The 18219-nt window shown below is 34.7% G+C and overlaps 1 protein-coding gene across 3 annotated transcripts in view; it reads left to right on the forward strand.

Moving 5' to 3' along the window:
• BDP1 (B double prime 1, subunit of RNA polymerase III transcription initiation factor IIIB) overlaps positions 1 to 18219 on the forward strand; it is an 81799-nt gene that overhangs the window by 40020 nt on the left and 23560 nt on the right. For 2 of the 3 annotated variants that reach the window (XM_063085919.1, XM_063085921.1), the window contains exons 16-23: positions 594 to 727; positions 5407 to 6775; positions 7472 to 7656; positions 8100 to 8325; positions 9463 to 9641; positions 13006 to 13207; positions 13479 to 13672; positions 14718 to 15105. In XM_063085919.1, the coding sequence (XP_062941989.1) occupies positions 594 to 727; positions 5407 to 6775; positions 7472 to 7656; positions 8100 to 8325; positions 9463 to 9641; positions 13006 to 13207; positions 13479 to 13672; positions 14718 to 15105 (2877 nt within the window). The remainder of the gene's footprint in view (positions 1 to 593; positions 728 to 5406; positions 6776 to 7471; positions 7657 to 8099; positions 8326 to 9462; positions 9642 to 13005; positions 13208 to 13478; positions 13673 to 14717; positions 15106 to 18219) is intronic. The other variant, XM_063085920.1, reaches the window with a different exon arrangement.

The following is an 18219-nucleotide window of genomic DNA, read 5'->3' on the forward strand; positions in this document are numbered from 1 at the left end:
TCAGCATTCCGTGATACATAGTCTGCTTTCTATCTTACCTTATATTTGGACTTGCTTTTCCCAGTCACTCAGCAGTGGATTATCCTTTCCTTTTGAAAATACTCATATGTAAATTTAAACATTGGTGTAAACAGAATAAAATGTTAAGTTCCCTCCTAAAATACAATTCCAATAACAAAGATCACAAATTTTGGATTATTTACATAGTCTGTGATTAAGGTAAAAGTTGGCATGATTTGAGATTTGAATTTCTTCTGTCATAATTCCCATAGTCTATAATGCACTTACAGCAATCAAAAGGATTCAGAAATATAGACCCTGTTGGGTAATTCTAGCAGATGAAAATAAAGCAGTTATTTGTTTTCTGATTGGGAAGAAAAGAATGGGGGCTTTCAGATATGGTAAAAGGTGTGGCTTATGAAATTTTCTAAGCTATCTAAAGAAAAAAAACATAAAGCATCCTTTGAATATCATTTTATAATTTTGAAATGTCTGCCATTTTCCTTATACTCAAATTGAACAAAATTTTCAATGAAATCTTTTAAAATTATGTTTATTGTGAAACCTAAAGCATTTTTAAAAATTTATTTAAGACTCCTCAACAAATGGAAGATTGGTCATGTAAAAATTTTGAATATGAAGATGTCATATCACAGCCTGAGGAAAAAGATACTTCTTTTCAAAATACGCAGCCAGATGAGTCCAAGTCTCTTAAGGAATATCTAAGGTAAAGATCGTTTTATTGACTATATAATTTTAAATTTTTGTATAAGGTTTTAGAACTCAGTTTTTTAAACAATAGCAAATTAGATGGATTAGTTATTTGTGTATCAAGTTATATAATGTTTAAAAATATAACTTTACCTTTGAAGGAAGTTTATGTCATAGCCTTCATATTGATTTTTCAATTATGGGTGGTTTGAAAAGAGCTACTCATTATAAATTAGAACTTGAGTTAACATGAATAACCTTATCACTTGACATGCGTATTAAATTAGATGTCTATGTCCAAATGTGAAAATGCTACTTATTTTCTAAATATTTGTTTCTTTAGAATTAAATTGATCACATATTTTCTTTATTTAAGATTTACATAAATTTTATGTAAAATCTGTATATTAAAACCCATACTTCTCATAGCCAAAGCTCCTTATATTTGTTATTTTCCCTCTGAAGGGCACCAAACCAGATTGATGGAATTATATACTTTTTAAAATTTCACTTTGAGAATATTTAATGTGCCAGAAAGTAGAGAGAACAATAATGGATTTCCATGTACCTATTATCCAGTTCAGGAATTAACATTTTACATTTAACATTTTACATTTTTACATTTAAAAGCTGGCCTATGCTATACTTTCTTAATGCTATATTATCCTATTTAAGTAGTACTTAACCTGAAAGTGAAACCTAGGTTTCCTGAACTATTTTACAGATCTTTATTAGAAGACAGAAACATTTTTTTATTCCTTGCTTCCTCTACTATTCCTTTGCTTACCTGCACCCCTCCGCCTCCCCTTTCCCAACTATTTTACTGTGCCAAAATCTTTGGGTAGAAGCTGGTACAACTACATTACTTGTTACATATCTATGATACAGATTTTAATTATAGATGTCTGATAGATTGTTTTTTTTCTTTTCATTTTTTCAGTTTAAGCCAGACTCCATTTAATAATGAATGTGACTCAGTAGAAAATTAATTTTTCCCTGTGTGGCTTCTGGGTTTTAGAACCTTGATGGATATTGTTTATAACTAATATCCAACCTCATCTCAACAACTTTTCTCTCCATGGGTATTGGTCTTTTCTGTTTTATCATTTGACCTTTCCAGCCTTTGAATCTCCAAGGTCCTTAAAAGCAAGTCAAAGGTTATGTATTTTATCAAGTCATATGCCTGTCTATATTTATTTATTTATTTATTATTTTCTCTTTTCTTTTTTATTAGCATATTCATTGTTACAAATCATACTTATTCTTTATGCCCCCATCCCCCCTCTAATAACCATAGATTTGGTCTCTTCATCTGTTAGATTAACTGTTCCTCTGCTGGTTTGTTGCTTAGATGATCTGTCCAGTACTGAGAGAGGTGTGATCAAGTCCTCCCCTATTATCATAAATCAGATGCTGCTTCTATTAGTCTGGAGTGTGCTTTGTAGAGAGAGAGGGCCTCTTCTTTTTTTTTTTTTTTCTCTTTGGTCTCTGCTGGTGCCTCTCCTTGTGTCAATGAAGTTGAGAGTCTGGTGTGCCATGTTCATGGTGGCTGTGACTGCTGCTATAGAGACTAGCTGCTTTTGCAGCAGCCAAGGCAATTGTGGTGGCTATGGAGGGCTACCTGTGTGAAAATGGTGTTTTTGGTGTGCTCTTTACCTACTTGCGGCTGGGTACGACTTCTCCCAGCTCCACGCCTCAGGGGCATGGAGAGGGGGACCGAACCCCCCACCCACATCCAGGCACACTGCCAGCACCAAGGAACATGCCAAAAACATCACCTCCATGGGGGTGGCCCACCACAGCCACCACAGTAACCACAGCTGCCACAAAAGTGGCTAGACATCACAACCACCACACATATGGTCCACCAGGCACTGGAGTACATTGACACAACGAGAGTCACCAGCAGAGACCAAAGAAAAGAAGATGATGTCTCTCTCCACAAAGCCTATTCCAGAGTGACAGAAGAAGCAGCTGCTCTGTGAGAATATTGGGGGACCTCAACACACCTCTCAGCATTGGACAGATCATCTAGGCAGCAAATCAACAGTGTAACCATTACTGTTTCAGAGGGAGAGAAAAAATCTAGGGTTATCAGTGGTGGGAGGGGGGAGGGAGAAGGGGATAGAGAGAGATTAGACAAGGGGCATAAAGAATAAGTACAATTTGTTGGGTCAGCCTGTGGCTCACTTGGGAGAGTGTGTGCTGATAACACCACGGCCAAGGGTTCAGATCCCTGTATAGGGATGGCCGGTTAGCTCACTTGGGAGAGTGTGGTGCTGACAACACCAAGTCAAGGGTTAAGATCCCCTTACCGGTCATCTTTAAAAAAAAAAAGAAGAAGAAGTACAATTTGTAACAATATACATACTAGCAATATTGATTTGATCAACATGTGTTAACATTGAATCCCCAAAATATGTATAATCAATTATGATTCAATGAAATAAATAAACAAACAAACAAACAAATAAATAATAAAAAAGAAAATGGTGTTTTTGGTGTGCTCTTTACCTGGTTGCAGTTGGCTTTGACTTCTCCCAGTTCCATGCCTCAGAGCCCTAGTGGGGCCCCAGGATGGTGCCTGTCTGTATCTAATAGGCAGTTTCCCCCTTCCCCTACTCCAAACACTTTGGCCTGTTCAAGATGCTATATAAGAGAAAGAGATAGAGTCTCTGAAACAATGAATGCATTAAAAATTCTACTTCATTAGATAAATTAGTGAGTATTTCTTTGAAACTTAATCTTCTAGACTAATTTTGCATCCTTTCTAGTTTGTATACATAATTTGAGGTTTGTGTCATGATTGGTGGTTTATCTTATGGAGGTTTATAAATATTTTGTAGATTCGTATACTCTTTATTTTAGAAAAACACATTGTGAACCTGGAAGCAGATTTATGGTTTTGTGTCTGTTCTTCTATCTTCTCCAATTGTAATCCCCTTTTTTTCTTTGCTTTTCTCCTTGAATTGTGTGATCCGAGGAGAGAATTTGTGGATCCGTTGTATGTTTTAGGTTGAGAAATAATCTTGTTCAATTATATATCTGACTTCCAGCCTTAGATACTGACTGCCCTTCAGTTAATTATGCACCTGATATGAGCTCTGAGAGAAGGTCTGTCTGGTTCACCATTGTATTTCCAGTTCCTAGCACATGCCTTCCTGGCATGTAATAGGTGCTTAGAAATATTTGTTGACTTATTTGTTCATGAACTCTAAGAGGTATGATATTTGTTTATTTTTATCCATTAAAAATAAGCTTATTGAAGTCCTTTTATTACTTAGAAACAATCTAAGCACTTAGAATATAATTATAACATTGTGTATTTGTATCTTATTATCTGAACTGATATTGAAGTAATGAAATTATTAATAAAGTTTTGCCTAAAGCATTTATATGTTTAAAGAATATGCCAGTGTTCAAAATGTGACTTTATAAAGATAGTTTATCTTTTCCCGTAATACCCAAGCCAAAATTGCTAGCACAGTAACCTCAGTAAAAGCTAGATGTTTCTGGATGGAGACAAAAAGTATCATAAATCAAAGAATGGGATGAAATCCACCCAGGACTAATCAAATCAAATTTTCTTTACCAATTGCTATTAATTTTGCATTTGATGTTTTCAATTACTAAAGTTAATGATAGGTATAAACATGTCAGTTATATAAACAAGGTTCTCATTGCCCAAGAAATTGCTTTGTGTTATCAAAAATTACATTATAAAAAGTAGTTGTTTCAGTGAAGAAAGATAGGTTAAGGCCTTAGGGAAGTTCAAAGAAGCAATAGCGTACTTTTTAATAATCTTTTTTGAGGCTAAGTGTGTAGTTATACATTCGTTCAGCCTGACACGGCTGAATAAATCTAGTGTTTCATTTGATCTAGCTTTTGCCCAAGATTAATGACCTTTCTTAACTAGTCAGTAAGAGCTCCTTCATCCATTTATACATTGTTATTGGTTTTGCCATCTATTATGATAAAACACAAAGCAGAGTGCTGCTGCTTTTCTGTAGAACAAGGTGCTTGTTTTGAATGGTGATTGCATGCCCAAGAACATTAAGCAAAATATTATTGTGTATTTAATCTGTCCTTTTATTCCCATTTTGTATTATGAAATCACAAGCTCTTAGGGAGATATCTGTATAGGAAATCTCATTTTAAATTGCTTTTTAAAAGTGAGGAGCACAGACCTAGTTCTTAGTCATAAGGCTTTATCTTATTCAAGTTGTACTTCCGTCTAGCTATTTGAGATGGTTGTTTGTTGTATGGCACAGTGTATGTCTGGGTAAAACATAGTAGGGGCAAAGAGGTAGAAATAGCATAAACACGTTGGTTTAGCACCAATGCAGAGGACTGGAGAGTCTTTCCCAGCCAGTTTATGTGTACGGTGGTGTGAATGATAATTGAAAAGGGACTATTCAGGGCCAATTAGCTGCTAATGTGATTGACCTTATTAACAGATATTTCTACATAAGTCTATACATAAATAGGTTTATTTTAAAATTTCACCATAACTTCAAAAAATGGAATTTTCCTCTCTCCCTTAATTTAAAAATTTTACACAGAGATTCTTGGGGCTTTCTTTTGTTCTTTCTTTTTTAATTTGAGAGTTTCTGGTGTTTTCATAGTGATTTTTCAACCATCATCTCTTCAAATGGCAATCTGGTTTAAAGCTTGATTGTGTGTCTTTCTTTATAGCATTCAAGAGAATAGTAAAGCAAATATCCTCAAACAAGTCCCAATTCTAAGGACTCGATTTCAGAAACTAAAGCCAAATATAGGAAGAGGAAGTGGAAGAAGAGAAATTTCCTCAAAGGAAAAGATTCCAGAGGAGATCCTTGTCTCTGGTGAAATGGAAGCAGGTTCGAGAGAAGTTTTAAGACTAGACCCTTCACCAAGGGAGAAGGTATCCACGGAGACTAATACTATTAAGGAAATAGAGTCAGATTTAAAAGAAATGGGAAAAAGAGACATCTTTCCCTGGGAGAAGATGCCAGAAATGATTGACATCACTGTGGAAATGGAAACAGGTTTGAAAGTAACTGAAAGAGAGATTTCTCCAGAGGAGAAGGTATCTAAAGTGATTGATGTTACTGAGGAAATAGACACAGATTTGGAAGAAATGGAAAAAAGAGAAATATCCCCACAGGAAAGTGCCCCAAAGGAGGTGAAGTCTATCGGTGAAATGGAGACAGGTTTGAAAGCAACTGGAAGAGAAATTTCCCCAAGGGTGAATATACCAGAGGTGATTGATACCACTGAGGAAATAGACATCAATTTAGAAGAAACTAGAAGAGAATTATCCCCACAGGAAAATGCCCCAGAGGAGGTCAAGTCTATAGGTGAAGTGGAGACAGATTTGAAAGCAACTGGAAGAGAAATTTCCCCAAGGGAGAAGATACCGGAGGTGATTGATGCCACTGAGGAAATAGACACAGATTTGGAAGAAACTGGAAGAAAAATATCCCCACAGGACAGTGGCCCAGAGGAGGCCAAGTCTATAGGTGAAATGGAGACAGGTTTGAAAGGAACTGGAAGAGAGATTTCCCCAAGGGAGAGGATACTAGAGGTGATTGATACTATTGAGGAAATAGACACAGATTTGGTAGAAACTAGAAGAGAAATATTCCCACAGGACAGTGGCCCAGAGGAGGCCAAGTCTATAAGTGAAATGGAGACAGGTTTAGAAGAAACTGGAGGAGATATTTCCCAAAGGGAAAAGGTACTTGTGGAGGTCAATGCCATATGGGAAAGGGAGATTGATTTGAAAGAAACTGGTGAAAGAGATGTTTCCCTGATGGAGAAGGTCTCAGGAAGGATAACTGCCATTGAGGAAATGGAAGCAGAATTGAAAGAAACTGAAAAAGAAATTTCCTTGAGGGAGAGAGGATCTGAAGAGATCATTGTTACTGAGGAAATGGTGGTAGATTTGAAAAAAACTGGAAAAACAGACATTTCTCCAAGGGAAAATGAACCAGAGGAAACTGGTACCTTAAGACAAGCTGAGACAAATGTAATGCGGAGCAGTAGCGGTGACTGCAGTGCTACGCCTTCGCTAGACGTACAAGTACGTATACTCCTGTCCTTTAAAAAATTCTTGAATACTTTTTTCATAGAGAAGTTACCAGAATAATTTTATGATTATTTGCCCTTAAGTCCAACAACACTTAAAATCTGAAAGTCTAAAGTCTTTCAGCCCTCGATTTCTATTTCAGGACCTTGAAGAAACTACATATTCTTTTTTAAAAAATAACTTTAAACATTTTCTAATTGTGGAAAACGTTACTATTGCTAATGTCAGTTTGAAGTTACTCTTTTAAATGAAAAGAGAATAGGAAGTTGGACTAAATTTGTACCAACGCTAGTATGAACGTACATCAGAATTATTTCTTTTGGACGTATCTGTATCTGTTTTTCTCTTTATTCTCTGTCCCACTTGACCTTATTCAACTTACAAAAGTTCCTTTTGTTAAAAGTTTCTAGTGACTTGAAGTTCATGCTCTTCTAACATTTTCAAGGACATCTGACTTTTTTTTGTATAGGTAATGGCATTTGTGTTTTTGGAAAAATCATAATATGCAATATAAAAGGAAGAGTTTTCTGATTTTTAGATTTTAACATTCATAAGTTAAATTTTATTTTATTAACAAACTTCTAAATTTTAAAAGGAAATTGTTTAGAATATAGTAGGCTTTTGTTTGAAAGGTATGAGATGCTTAAGGCATCTTCTGTATGTGCTGATTTATTGTGACTATTCCTCCAGAATATTAGCAGTGAAGTACTGTTGGTGATGCATACATCTGTAGAAGAAAAAAATTCTGAAAAGGAAGTGTCAAGTCACTTAAGTCATTTGAAGACTTTTTCACAGACTTCTGAACTTGGTAGAACAGAAGATCAAGGGATGCAACTTCCAGATGTTCCAGAGCAGTTCTCAACTACTATTTTAAGGTATAAAGTATAGGTCTGTGTGCTTTTAAAGAAAAAGCATTTAAAATTATATTTGCAGGTTATGTTAAACTAAGTGAGGTTTTGAGGCATAACAAATACAGTGTAGGCAGTGTTAGAGATTTTAAGATAGTTTTGGGAAGACAGAAAGAGGATTGAGATCATTCTGACTATTGATTGTGAGAATTACATACAAAATTGTATGTAACACATACTCCTAAGTCAATACGAGTTTGACAGACCTATATTTTCATTGTGCAAAGATGTAATTCTTAGGCTCATATTTGGATTGTACCACTAGTGTTTTTTAGGATCTACCAGATAATCTGATTTGCTTTCTTGTTAGAGTCAGAATCAAATGTTTACTGTCAATCTGTAAGGTTGTCCCAAGACTCTGTTCCACTGCCCCTTCAATTCATTCTAAAGCTTGATCATCCTTGTTCCAGAAGCAGATCTCTTCAAGAACAGAAGCCACTTGAAGTTAAATCAGCACCTTTTGTGAGAAGTCGATTCAAAAGACCAAAACCAAACTTAACAAGAGCAACTCTAAGGAGAGAGACTACAGAAGCAGAAAAATATGTACCTGGGGAGAAATTGCAGACTGATAAAATGGAGACTATTGTGATACAACAGAACAGTGAACAAGCTAATAATACTCTCCCTTCTCAACATGTGAGTAATACTTAAGATGGAGTTGTGATTTTTATTTTTAATTACTATGGTTACTAAAATAAAACACATGGAATTAAAATTTCACAAATATTTTAATTATTTTATAATTATAAATTTTTATAATTTTAATTATTATTTTTGCTGTGTGTGATATTGTTCTTTACTTAATGTGCTTCATTGTTCCATGTAGTTTGTATAAGATTCCTGGATGTCTGATGATGGACCAGTGAATCATAGGAAGGCATTTAGGAGGCCTAGGCTCTGGTTCAAGTTCTGGCTGTGTGACCTCAGCCAAGTGATTTCAGTTTCTTTATAGGAAAAATAGGAATAACAGTCCTTTATATCACTCTGTTGTGAAAGTGAAATGAAAAGTTAAAAGCTTGATATGAATTAAAGAAGATAGATATTTTATTTACTTTATTAAATTGGTCTCTTAACAGATTAAAATTGTGTGATACAGCATTAAAAACTTTGAAATGAAATGCGAATACGCATAAATTGAATTTTACACATGTAAAGGTTTTTTAAAATTTATTTTTTTGATCATAAACATTTCAATTTGAAAATATGTATATGTACACACACATTCTAAAAAGTGAGAGTCCTTTATAGTGTCTGATCCTTCTCTCTCAAGTGAATCATGGAGCAATTTTGAATATATCCACCTAGACTTTTCTGTGTAGATAATTATTTATAAAATTAAATGTACAGATATTTTTATTGTTTTCCAAAAATAGCATCGTTACATGCATTCTGATTTTTCTATGTAACACAATATTGTGAATATCTTTTTTGGATCAGTAGAAAGAAATTTACCTTCTTTTAAATGGCTATATACTATATACTATTACGTCATAAAGAAATTAAAATTCATTTATTCAGTCTCTTACTGATAGATTTGTCTTATTTCCAATTTTTTGTTTGCTTTTCTTCTTGTGGGGGTGCTCTTAAGTTTTTACAATAAATATCCTTATATATACATTTCTAGATGCTTCTTTGAGTATTTTTATAAGATAAATTCGTAGAAGTGGAATTGCTGGGAATTTAAATTTTTAATCTTCTACTAATAGTATGTGAAAGTTCTTATTTCGCTATACTTGTACCAACCCTGGATGAATTTTTTTTTCCACCTTCTAGGATGTGGCTTCCCTAATGACATCAAGAGAAAAAGGCAAATCAGGGCACAAGGAGGAGGAAGCTGTGATATTACCATGTACTCAGACTGAAAAGGACCGTTCACCTTCACATTCTTGTAAACCTAAAGAGGAGTCTCAATCAACACAAGCCCAGGAAAATGGCCTAGTTGATCCTTTGGGGTAAACAGTGATATGAATTAATGTATTTTAAAAGTGAATATAAGAATACTTGGTATATTTTTATTGATATAGCAGACTGCCTGAAATAGGAAGTCAGATTGAATTCAGCACCTTTTAATGCTTGCTTGCTTACCTTCATTGTTAGCTGCTTAACATCCTATACAAAGCAATGCATTAAAACTCTGTGTATATAAGCTATATATTCACTCCCTTTTAAAAAATCGGTTGAAAAAAATGTGTGTGTGTGTATATATATAAAATAAAATTTACCATTTGAACCCTTTTTTGGGGGGTGGCTGGCTGGATAACTCTTGACCTTGGTGTTATAACACTGCGCTCTAACCGGCCAGCCCCGTTTTAACCATTTTTGAGTGTACAGTCCAGTAGCATTAAGTCCATTCGCATTGTTCTGCAGCCATACCACCATCCATCGGTGGTGTCATTGGGCTGGTTGTGATTGTCGGGCGTGGCTGAGGCCCTCGGCCCCATACCGCCCTGGCTTAGAGCATGCTTCTTAGAAATTTATAACTACTGACTAAAATTTATAAACAGGAAGTGCTATGAAGTACTTATATATGCTATATTTAGAGGTAACTACATCTGAGTCAAATGGTAGGAATGATATCTTCTAAATGAAATGTGGTAGTAGGGTGAAGAAATGTTGGCATTATCACTTTTATGACTTGCAATCTGCTTATTATTATTGATATTAAAGAAGGATTTTTTTAGTTTCTTTAATATAAGCACATTTCCTTTTTGGATATAGTTCATGGTCCATCTAATTTACTGTAATATCTTTGTCACTTGGACATGTTTTAATGAGGTATTTGTTAATTTTCCTCCAGAATGTCTTCAGCGCTTACAAATTTACTTTGAATATTCCAGCTCCCTTTAATTATATAGCATGACCTTGATTTTGGGGGGGGAGGAATGCAGAAGAGATGTTATTGTATTCTTTTTTTGCCCTCTCTATTTAGGCGAAACCAGAGAAATAGAATTTAGGCATGTTATGTTGTCTGTCTGAACATGTGGTGCTGTTGATTTTTGATGGCTTTAAACAGTTTGCTTTCATTTAGACAGCTTTCTAATGTGAAGCTTTTATTGTTTAGATTTCTTTTTTGTCTTCAAAAGCCTTTTCAGATTGTTTTCATTTTAAGATTAAGGCAAATTTTTACTTTACATTAATTTCAAGTTCCTTACTAAGCTGTTTCTTTATTTTAAGTGAAGTGGTTGGTGCTTAGAAATGTTTGCACACTTGTATTATAAATGCTGTATTGGATAGGTTGATGATTGATCCCATGGAGTAATTCATCTCTGACAATGATTCTTGGGAACACTTTCCCCAAACATTAAATATAAACCTATTTACATCTTTGGCTTCTCTTCATTACGAATTATGGATTTATTTTCCATGTGTAATTTAATCTCTTTTTGGTCTTACAGATTATGGAGTCTTGCCACTGAAAAGACCTTTATACATTTATTCATTCTGCAAACATTTTAGTATATTCTGTGTGCCAGGCATTGTTCTAGGTGCTGATAATATAAGAATGAACAAACAAAAAAATTCTGTCATTGTGAAAGTTGTATTCTAATTGGGGGAACAGGGCTGACTGGTTAGCTCAGTTGATTAGAGCACAGCCTTTTAACACCAAGGTCATGGTTTCGGATCCCGATACTGACCCCCCTACCAAAAGAAACTAATTGAGGGAACAGATTATAAACGAGAAATAAGTTGAATAAATAATTAATAAGTAAGTAGAGAAAAATAAAGCAGGTGGGGGGTAGGGAATATTATAATTGGAGATTCAGTTTTTAATTAGCAGTGACCAGAGAATGCTTCATTGAAGGGATACCACTGGAGAGAAGACCTGAAAGAAGTCAAGGAGCAAGTCAAGGGGATGAGGCAAGCCTGGCATGCTTGAGTAGCAAAGAGAGTCCAATGTGGAACAGAGTGAAAGAGGAAGAGTAGTAGATGAATGAGAGGTAAAGACTGAGGGTGAAGATTACTTAAGTAATCTTAGTTAAGATTAGTTAAGTCATTTAAATCTTTTAGGTCTATTTAGTCAATTACTCATTTGTAATTTGTAATTGTGTAATTACAAATGAGTAATTGACTAGACCTAAAAGATTAAGTGACTTAACTCAAAGTAACATTAACAGTTTAGTTTTTATACTTAAGCTATTAGGATTTGTGACTTTCATACTAACAGATTCCTACAGTTTTTCCTTAAAGTGTTTTCTGAAACTTTTCATGTTTCAAATTGTTTTATGCTCAGCCTTTTTTTTTCTTTTTCTTTTTTTTTTTCTTTTTGGCAGCTGGCCAGTATAGCCTTTGTATTTTGTAATGAGATCTAACTTTTATACTTCCTTCATGGAAATCCATAGTTCACCCTCCCTTTTTTCCCTAACTTTTTCTAGTTCTATTTCATCTCTGTATAGTTTTTTAATTAACTTATTCTTAATGTCCAACATTTTGTTGTCCCTTTTGACCTCAGTAGCACATTGGGCTTATGTATGCATTTTATTCTTAAATACTTTTGCAGAATCACAATTCTTCAGATCTTTGCCAGTTATTAAAATATTTTCCAGGAATCCTTGCATAGCTATTGGGGCTGCCTTGGGAGCTATGGCTACTCTATTGAATGTTAAAACCTTGTCTTTATCTGATTTGGAAGATACAAATGGGTTATGTTGAGAACCCTATGACACTAGCTGTCAATAAACTCTTTTGTATGAGTTTTCAGGCATGTAGTGAGAGAAAAGTCCCTAGCACTCAAGCCTGCTCTTGATCTAGAAGGACGAAGTGGTTATGACCATTGTATATTTCTTCATACTTTGGAGGCCAGTTGAAGGTATTTATTTAAAGTGCCATTGCGAACTCCATCTTCAGCTACTGATATTTTTTGGATATCTAGTTATTTCTCTGAAAATTACTTTTTTTGGTAATTTTATTTTCTTTTTTTTCTTTTTGGTGGCTGTCTGGCCCAGGGATTCGAACCCTTGACCTTGGTGTTATAACACCATGCTCTAACCAACTAAGCTAATTGGCCAGCCCTTAAAATTATTTAAAGTATCATGAAAACACACACCAGAATCAATGAATGAAAGTAAAAAAAGATTAATATTACTTTAAGACTTTTCTCTAGGTTATACAGAAAATGGAAGTTATAAAAGCTTTTATGTTCTTCCTTTCATATCAGTAATGCATGGTTTCATTTTACATGTGTAGTTTTATAGCCAACTTATATATAATCCTTTGAATACATAACTGGTTTGTATCCAAAATTGTTTGATTTAACAGCTGTTACATCAGCAAGGAATTCTGATTTTTGTTCTTCAACGTGATTTGTACTTTATCTAGACATGAAAAAAAACCGAATGTTCATAGCCCAGCACAGTTGACAAGAAGGAAATTCCAAAAGACTGAGCCAAATTTGGGAAGAGCACATGGTGAGAAAAAGGAACCAGGTATAGAAAAAGGCACAACAGCTCAGAGCAAAGCAAGCAAGCCAGAAGATAACTTGCTGCAGCAAGGAGATTCTGTCACCCAGTCTCTTCTAAAAGTAAGTTTGGGAGTGTGGGGGATGGTTTTTTGTGTGTGTCAGTGAGCTTTATTTTGTTAGGATCATGAAGGAAGATATTAGTAAAATACAGTTTTGACTTTGGTATTGTAACTATTTTCATGAAAAGTGAGTGACTTTCCAGTATTATAAAAATTAGAAACTAGTCGCTTGTTTGTATGTTTAAGCTTGGAGGTTTAGGCCAAACTACCAATCCAAATTAACACAGAGATTGTGTCCATGGTGATATTAGTTATTTCTCCTTAAATTTAAGGAAAAGGCTGAGCTTCTGACATCTCTGGAAGTTACATCAAGAAAAGACTGTGTAGGTTCCCAAGAGTCTGGTTTTGCCAAAAAACATGCCCAATTAGAAGAAGCTGGACCATTGGGAAGTGTTGGAGAGGAAACAGTAGGAGATAATCCTGTGTCTTCAGTTGTTGAAGAGCAATATGTCAATAAACTAACAAGGTAATGTATTCATTTAACACAATAATTTCAGAATAGGAAATAAGTCACCTATTCTTTTCTTTCTTTCTTTCTTTTTTTTTTTTTTTTTTTTTTTGGCAGCTGGCTGTTACAGGGATCTGAACCCTTGACCTTGGTGTTACAAGGCTCTAACCAACTGAGCCAACTGGCCAGCCCCACTTATTCTTTATGGGTGTCATTCCTTACCTTACTGATAGAGCAAAAAGATGGCTTGTTAACAAAAATGGGAGTTGTTTTTTATTGACAGATCTGTTTCTTTCTCACTTTTGATTTTTATTTACTAAAACTTTTTTTTTTTTTTATCATCTTAGGAAGATTTTTCTTTCCCACGTTTAAAATTTCTGAGTGTTGAGTCTAGACGTGAGCAGAAGCCTGACCAAACAGTAGTGTGTATTACCTAAGTGATTAGGGTACTGTTTTGAATGGGGTCACAAACACAAATGAAGGGTACCCTTCCTCCATAGTTTTTGAAAAAAAAGTGGAAAGGAGCCTAAGTTCTGAAAAACAGAATTTCTCTGATTGATTTCCTGCCTCTCTTCCCCACTCCCTTTTTAAAAACCTAATCTGTTTACCCAGTAGAATAAACCAGTACAAGGGTACTTCAAAAAGTTGGTGGAAAAGTAGATTTGAAAGATAATCTTTCCATGAACTTTTTGAAGTATCCTAATACCATTTTTTGATCCCATATTTTCTATTAATTGGATCTGTGTCTTTTATCCCTTTTTCTTGTAATAATTTTCAGTTTTGTAGTTTTTGCATCTCTACTTCCATATCATGGCCAAAAAAGCAACCCAAAATTAAAAATTTACTATGAAAAAATTATTAGTGGATAATAAGAATTAACTCTGAATGAGAAACTGAATAGTAAATTCCTTTCTTATTTTCACAGCATAAGATTTTGAAAGAATGGGTGGTGAGAGTTTTCATTGTAATGGCTGGAACTGGGATTTTACTCTAAAAGTTTGGTTTACATTAAAATTATTCTTGTGCATGTATGACCATATTTTTATTTTGATTAAACATCCAGCTGTCCACAACTGTTAAAAGAATCACATTACTCTAAAAGTGTTTTGGATCGAAGAACAACTGTCTTTTCTGCCTCTGAGTGTGAGGTAGATCATAGTGAAAGGAGAATACATAGAAGGATCAAACCAAGTGTCACCAAAGGGCGTGGATCAAAACGAATTCGGGGTAAGACCTCTAAGAAGGAACCTAGGGCTTCCAAGGCCATACTGGTGACTCTTCGGGCTTCCCAGGAAGAAGATGAAGATGATGCTGAAGATTTTGAGCCTGACTATGACGAAGAAAGCTATCATCTTCCCCCAGAAGAACTAAACAAAGCTCCAGTGTTTGTGCCTATTGGTCTCAGATCTCCTGAACCTGTTTCTACTCAGATTGAGGAAACAATGGAAGAGGTAGTTTGTTTTTTGGAATCCTTAGCAGTTTATCTTACTTTTTCCCCCCTGCTTTTTCTTTTAGTGGATCATTATTTGTTTTCATAGTGGATTTAAAGAATTTACTATCTAAATAACCTCTACCAAATATAATTTGGTGCCTAGCGAATAACTTAAGGAATCAGTAGAAGTAGGCTTATGTGACCTCCTGTGATGACTCAGCCCCTATTGCCCGGGCCCAGCAAGGAAATCAGTATAGCAATAATAATAGAAATCTGCTTACAAATGTATCTGGAGGCTGCTTAATCTAGTTTCTGATTAATTTTTAAAACATTTTTGAAAGTATTTTCTGTTTACTCTTTGTCATAGTCTCAGGCTGAGTTCTGGATGGTAGAGAAGATAGAAAGGACGTATTTTTTTTTTTTCTTTTTAAAAAAATTGTAAATTACACAAAACATAGACTTTACCATCTTAACCATTTTTATGTGTACAGCTCAGTAACATTAAGTACATCACATTGTTGTGCTACCGTCACCACCATCCATTCACGGAACTCTTTTCATCTTACAAAACTGAAATTCTGTATCTGTTAAACAGTAATTCCCTGTTCTCCCTGCCCCCCAGACTTTGGCACTCACCATTCTACTTTTTGTCTCTGTGAATTTCACTACTCTAGGAACTTCATATAAGTGGAATCATATGGTATTTGTCCTTTTTGTGACCGGCTTATTTCACTTAGCATAGTATTTTCAAGGTTCATCTGTTGTAGCATATATCAGAATGTCCTGCCTTTTTCAGGATGAATAATGTTTCATTGTGTACGATGTATACATACATACATTTTGTTTATCTATTCATTCATCAGTGGACATGGGTTGCTTCCACCTCTTGGCTATTGCAAATAATGCTGCTGTGAACGTGGTCATACAAATACCTCTTTGAATTCCTGCTTTCAGTTCTTTTGGGGAAATACCCATAAGTGGAATTGCTGGATCTTACAGTAATCCTGTATTTAATTTTTTTAAGCAACTACCATATAGTTTTCCATAGTGACTGCATCATTTCAGATTCCCACCAACAGTATACAAGGGTTCCAATTTCTCTACATCCTCACCAATAGTTATTTTCTATTTTTGTTTTCAAAGTATCCACCCTAATGGATGTGAAGTGGAGAAACATATTTAACTTCCTTACTCTTTTACCTCTTTGTCTAGCATTCCAACTTTGTAACTTCAAAGTTTTCTGTTCTGCCCCAATTTTCAGTCACTCATTAGGCTTATAGAGCAGCATATTTCAATCAGTTTTGTATAAGCATTCATGGTAGTTTCTGAGTCATTTGAAACAGAATCAGGAGTTAACTAAGCTAGTAGTGGTGATAATAAAAGAAGCAGTAGGAAACAAAATTCAAGTAATGTTAACGTAAACCTTAAATGTTAAGGTAACTCCATTAAGAATTAATGGATTGTGTGAATTTGTAAAGTCACATTTATGTATGGAAGTCAAAGTCTACCTTTATTTTATTCAGTGTTAATAATATGCTAAGTGTTTTAAAGTAAATGAGTTAGTAGAGTGGGTGAAGCTATCTGAAAATGATGCAAAATGAGGTTGTTTAAAAGTTCAAAATAAAAATAGTGGATCTGTGTTTTAGTTGAAACCAAGAAAATGCAAAAGGAAAGTTAATTTTGTGGAAGGACAGCTGGTTAATACTACATGAATTTTTTTAGCTATATATTTTGTATTTTTCTTTCTTTGGGTAAAGGCAAATAGCTAATGAAAACTAATACAGAAATTAATTTTTGAAAATCAAGGTCCAAGATGTAGCCCTGAATTAATACAGAATATCAGTACCATTAATCATAATAATTGAACAGAAAAAATCTTAAGTCTTATTCCTTATAGCTTATAAAAGAGGTAAATTCACATATGTGTTAGAAAAATTTTCTTTAAAAAGTATTGAAATACAATATTATTCAGCCATAAAGGAATATAAAGTATTGATACATGGTACAACATGGATGAATCTTTAAAACATTATGCTAAGTGATGGCATACATCCTGGAACCTGATTTTCAGAAATTAATTTCTGATAATAGTTTTCATTAGCAGTTTGCCTTTACCCAAAGCTTTGGGGTTGGGAGATAGGATTAGGGGTGAAAGGAGTGATAGCTAATGGGTATGAGGTTTCTTTCTGAAGTGATGAAAATGTTCTAAAATTGAATGTGATGATGGTTGCACATATCTGTAAATATTCCAAAATATATTGAATTGTATCCATTAAATGGCTGAATTGTATGATATGTGAATTATATCTCAATAAAGCTGTTAAAAAAGAAAGTATCAACTGTAGGGAGCTTAAAGAACCAGCTTTCGATGATCTAGAAAATTCCCTTTTCCCACCCAATCTTAATTTTTTAGAAAGTATTTTATCTTTTCAAGTCACTTGAACTTTTTAATTCATCCCAGGCCTATTGTATATTAGCAAAGGTTTTTCGCTAATTTTTGCCTCTGAGGAAACAGACACAGAACACACAGTATTAACTATAATAAATATGTCTTGAAGACAGATTCTCAGAGGACTCTTTACACTCATCTTTCTGTTAATAAGGGAATAGGAGCCAGACTGTGTGTATTCTGGGAGATAAATCAATATCTTTTTAGCCTCCAGATTATAGGGCACTTTGACTAATTGGACTGCCAAATGAAGAGTAAATATGAGTGAACCCATTATTTTAGGGTATTAAGAATCAAGCAGGCTTTGAGGTTGTGCGAGAGGGTAGTTGCAGTGAGGGGTAGAGGATGATAAATCATCTCTATTATAGCATTTATGACAGTGTAAAGTTAGTTGATTCATGTCTGTTTCTCTCAGATTGTGAAGTCATTGAGGGAAGGGATCACACCTGTCTTATTTGACTTTGTATCCCTGTACCCATAGCCCTGTACTTTTTAGGAAGCACTCCATAAATGTTAACAAACTAAAGACAGACATTTAGGGAAAATAGAGGCAAAGTGGGGAGAATGTAAAATGAAAAGCCAGGCACTAAGATTAGCCTTAGAAATTTTGCTTATTGGGCTGAGCCCGTGGCGCACTTGGTAGAGTGCTGCGCTGGCAGCACGGCGACGCTCCTGCCGCGGGTT

The sequence above is a fragment of the Cynocephalus volans genome, chromosome 2, assembly GCF_027409185.1.
Source record: "Cynocephalus volans isolate mCynVol1 chromosome 2, mCynVol1.pri, whole genome shotgun sequence".
Lineage (NCBI taxonomy): Eukaryota > Metazoa > Chordata > Mammalia > Dermoptera > Cynocephalidae > Cynocephalus > Cynocephalus volans.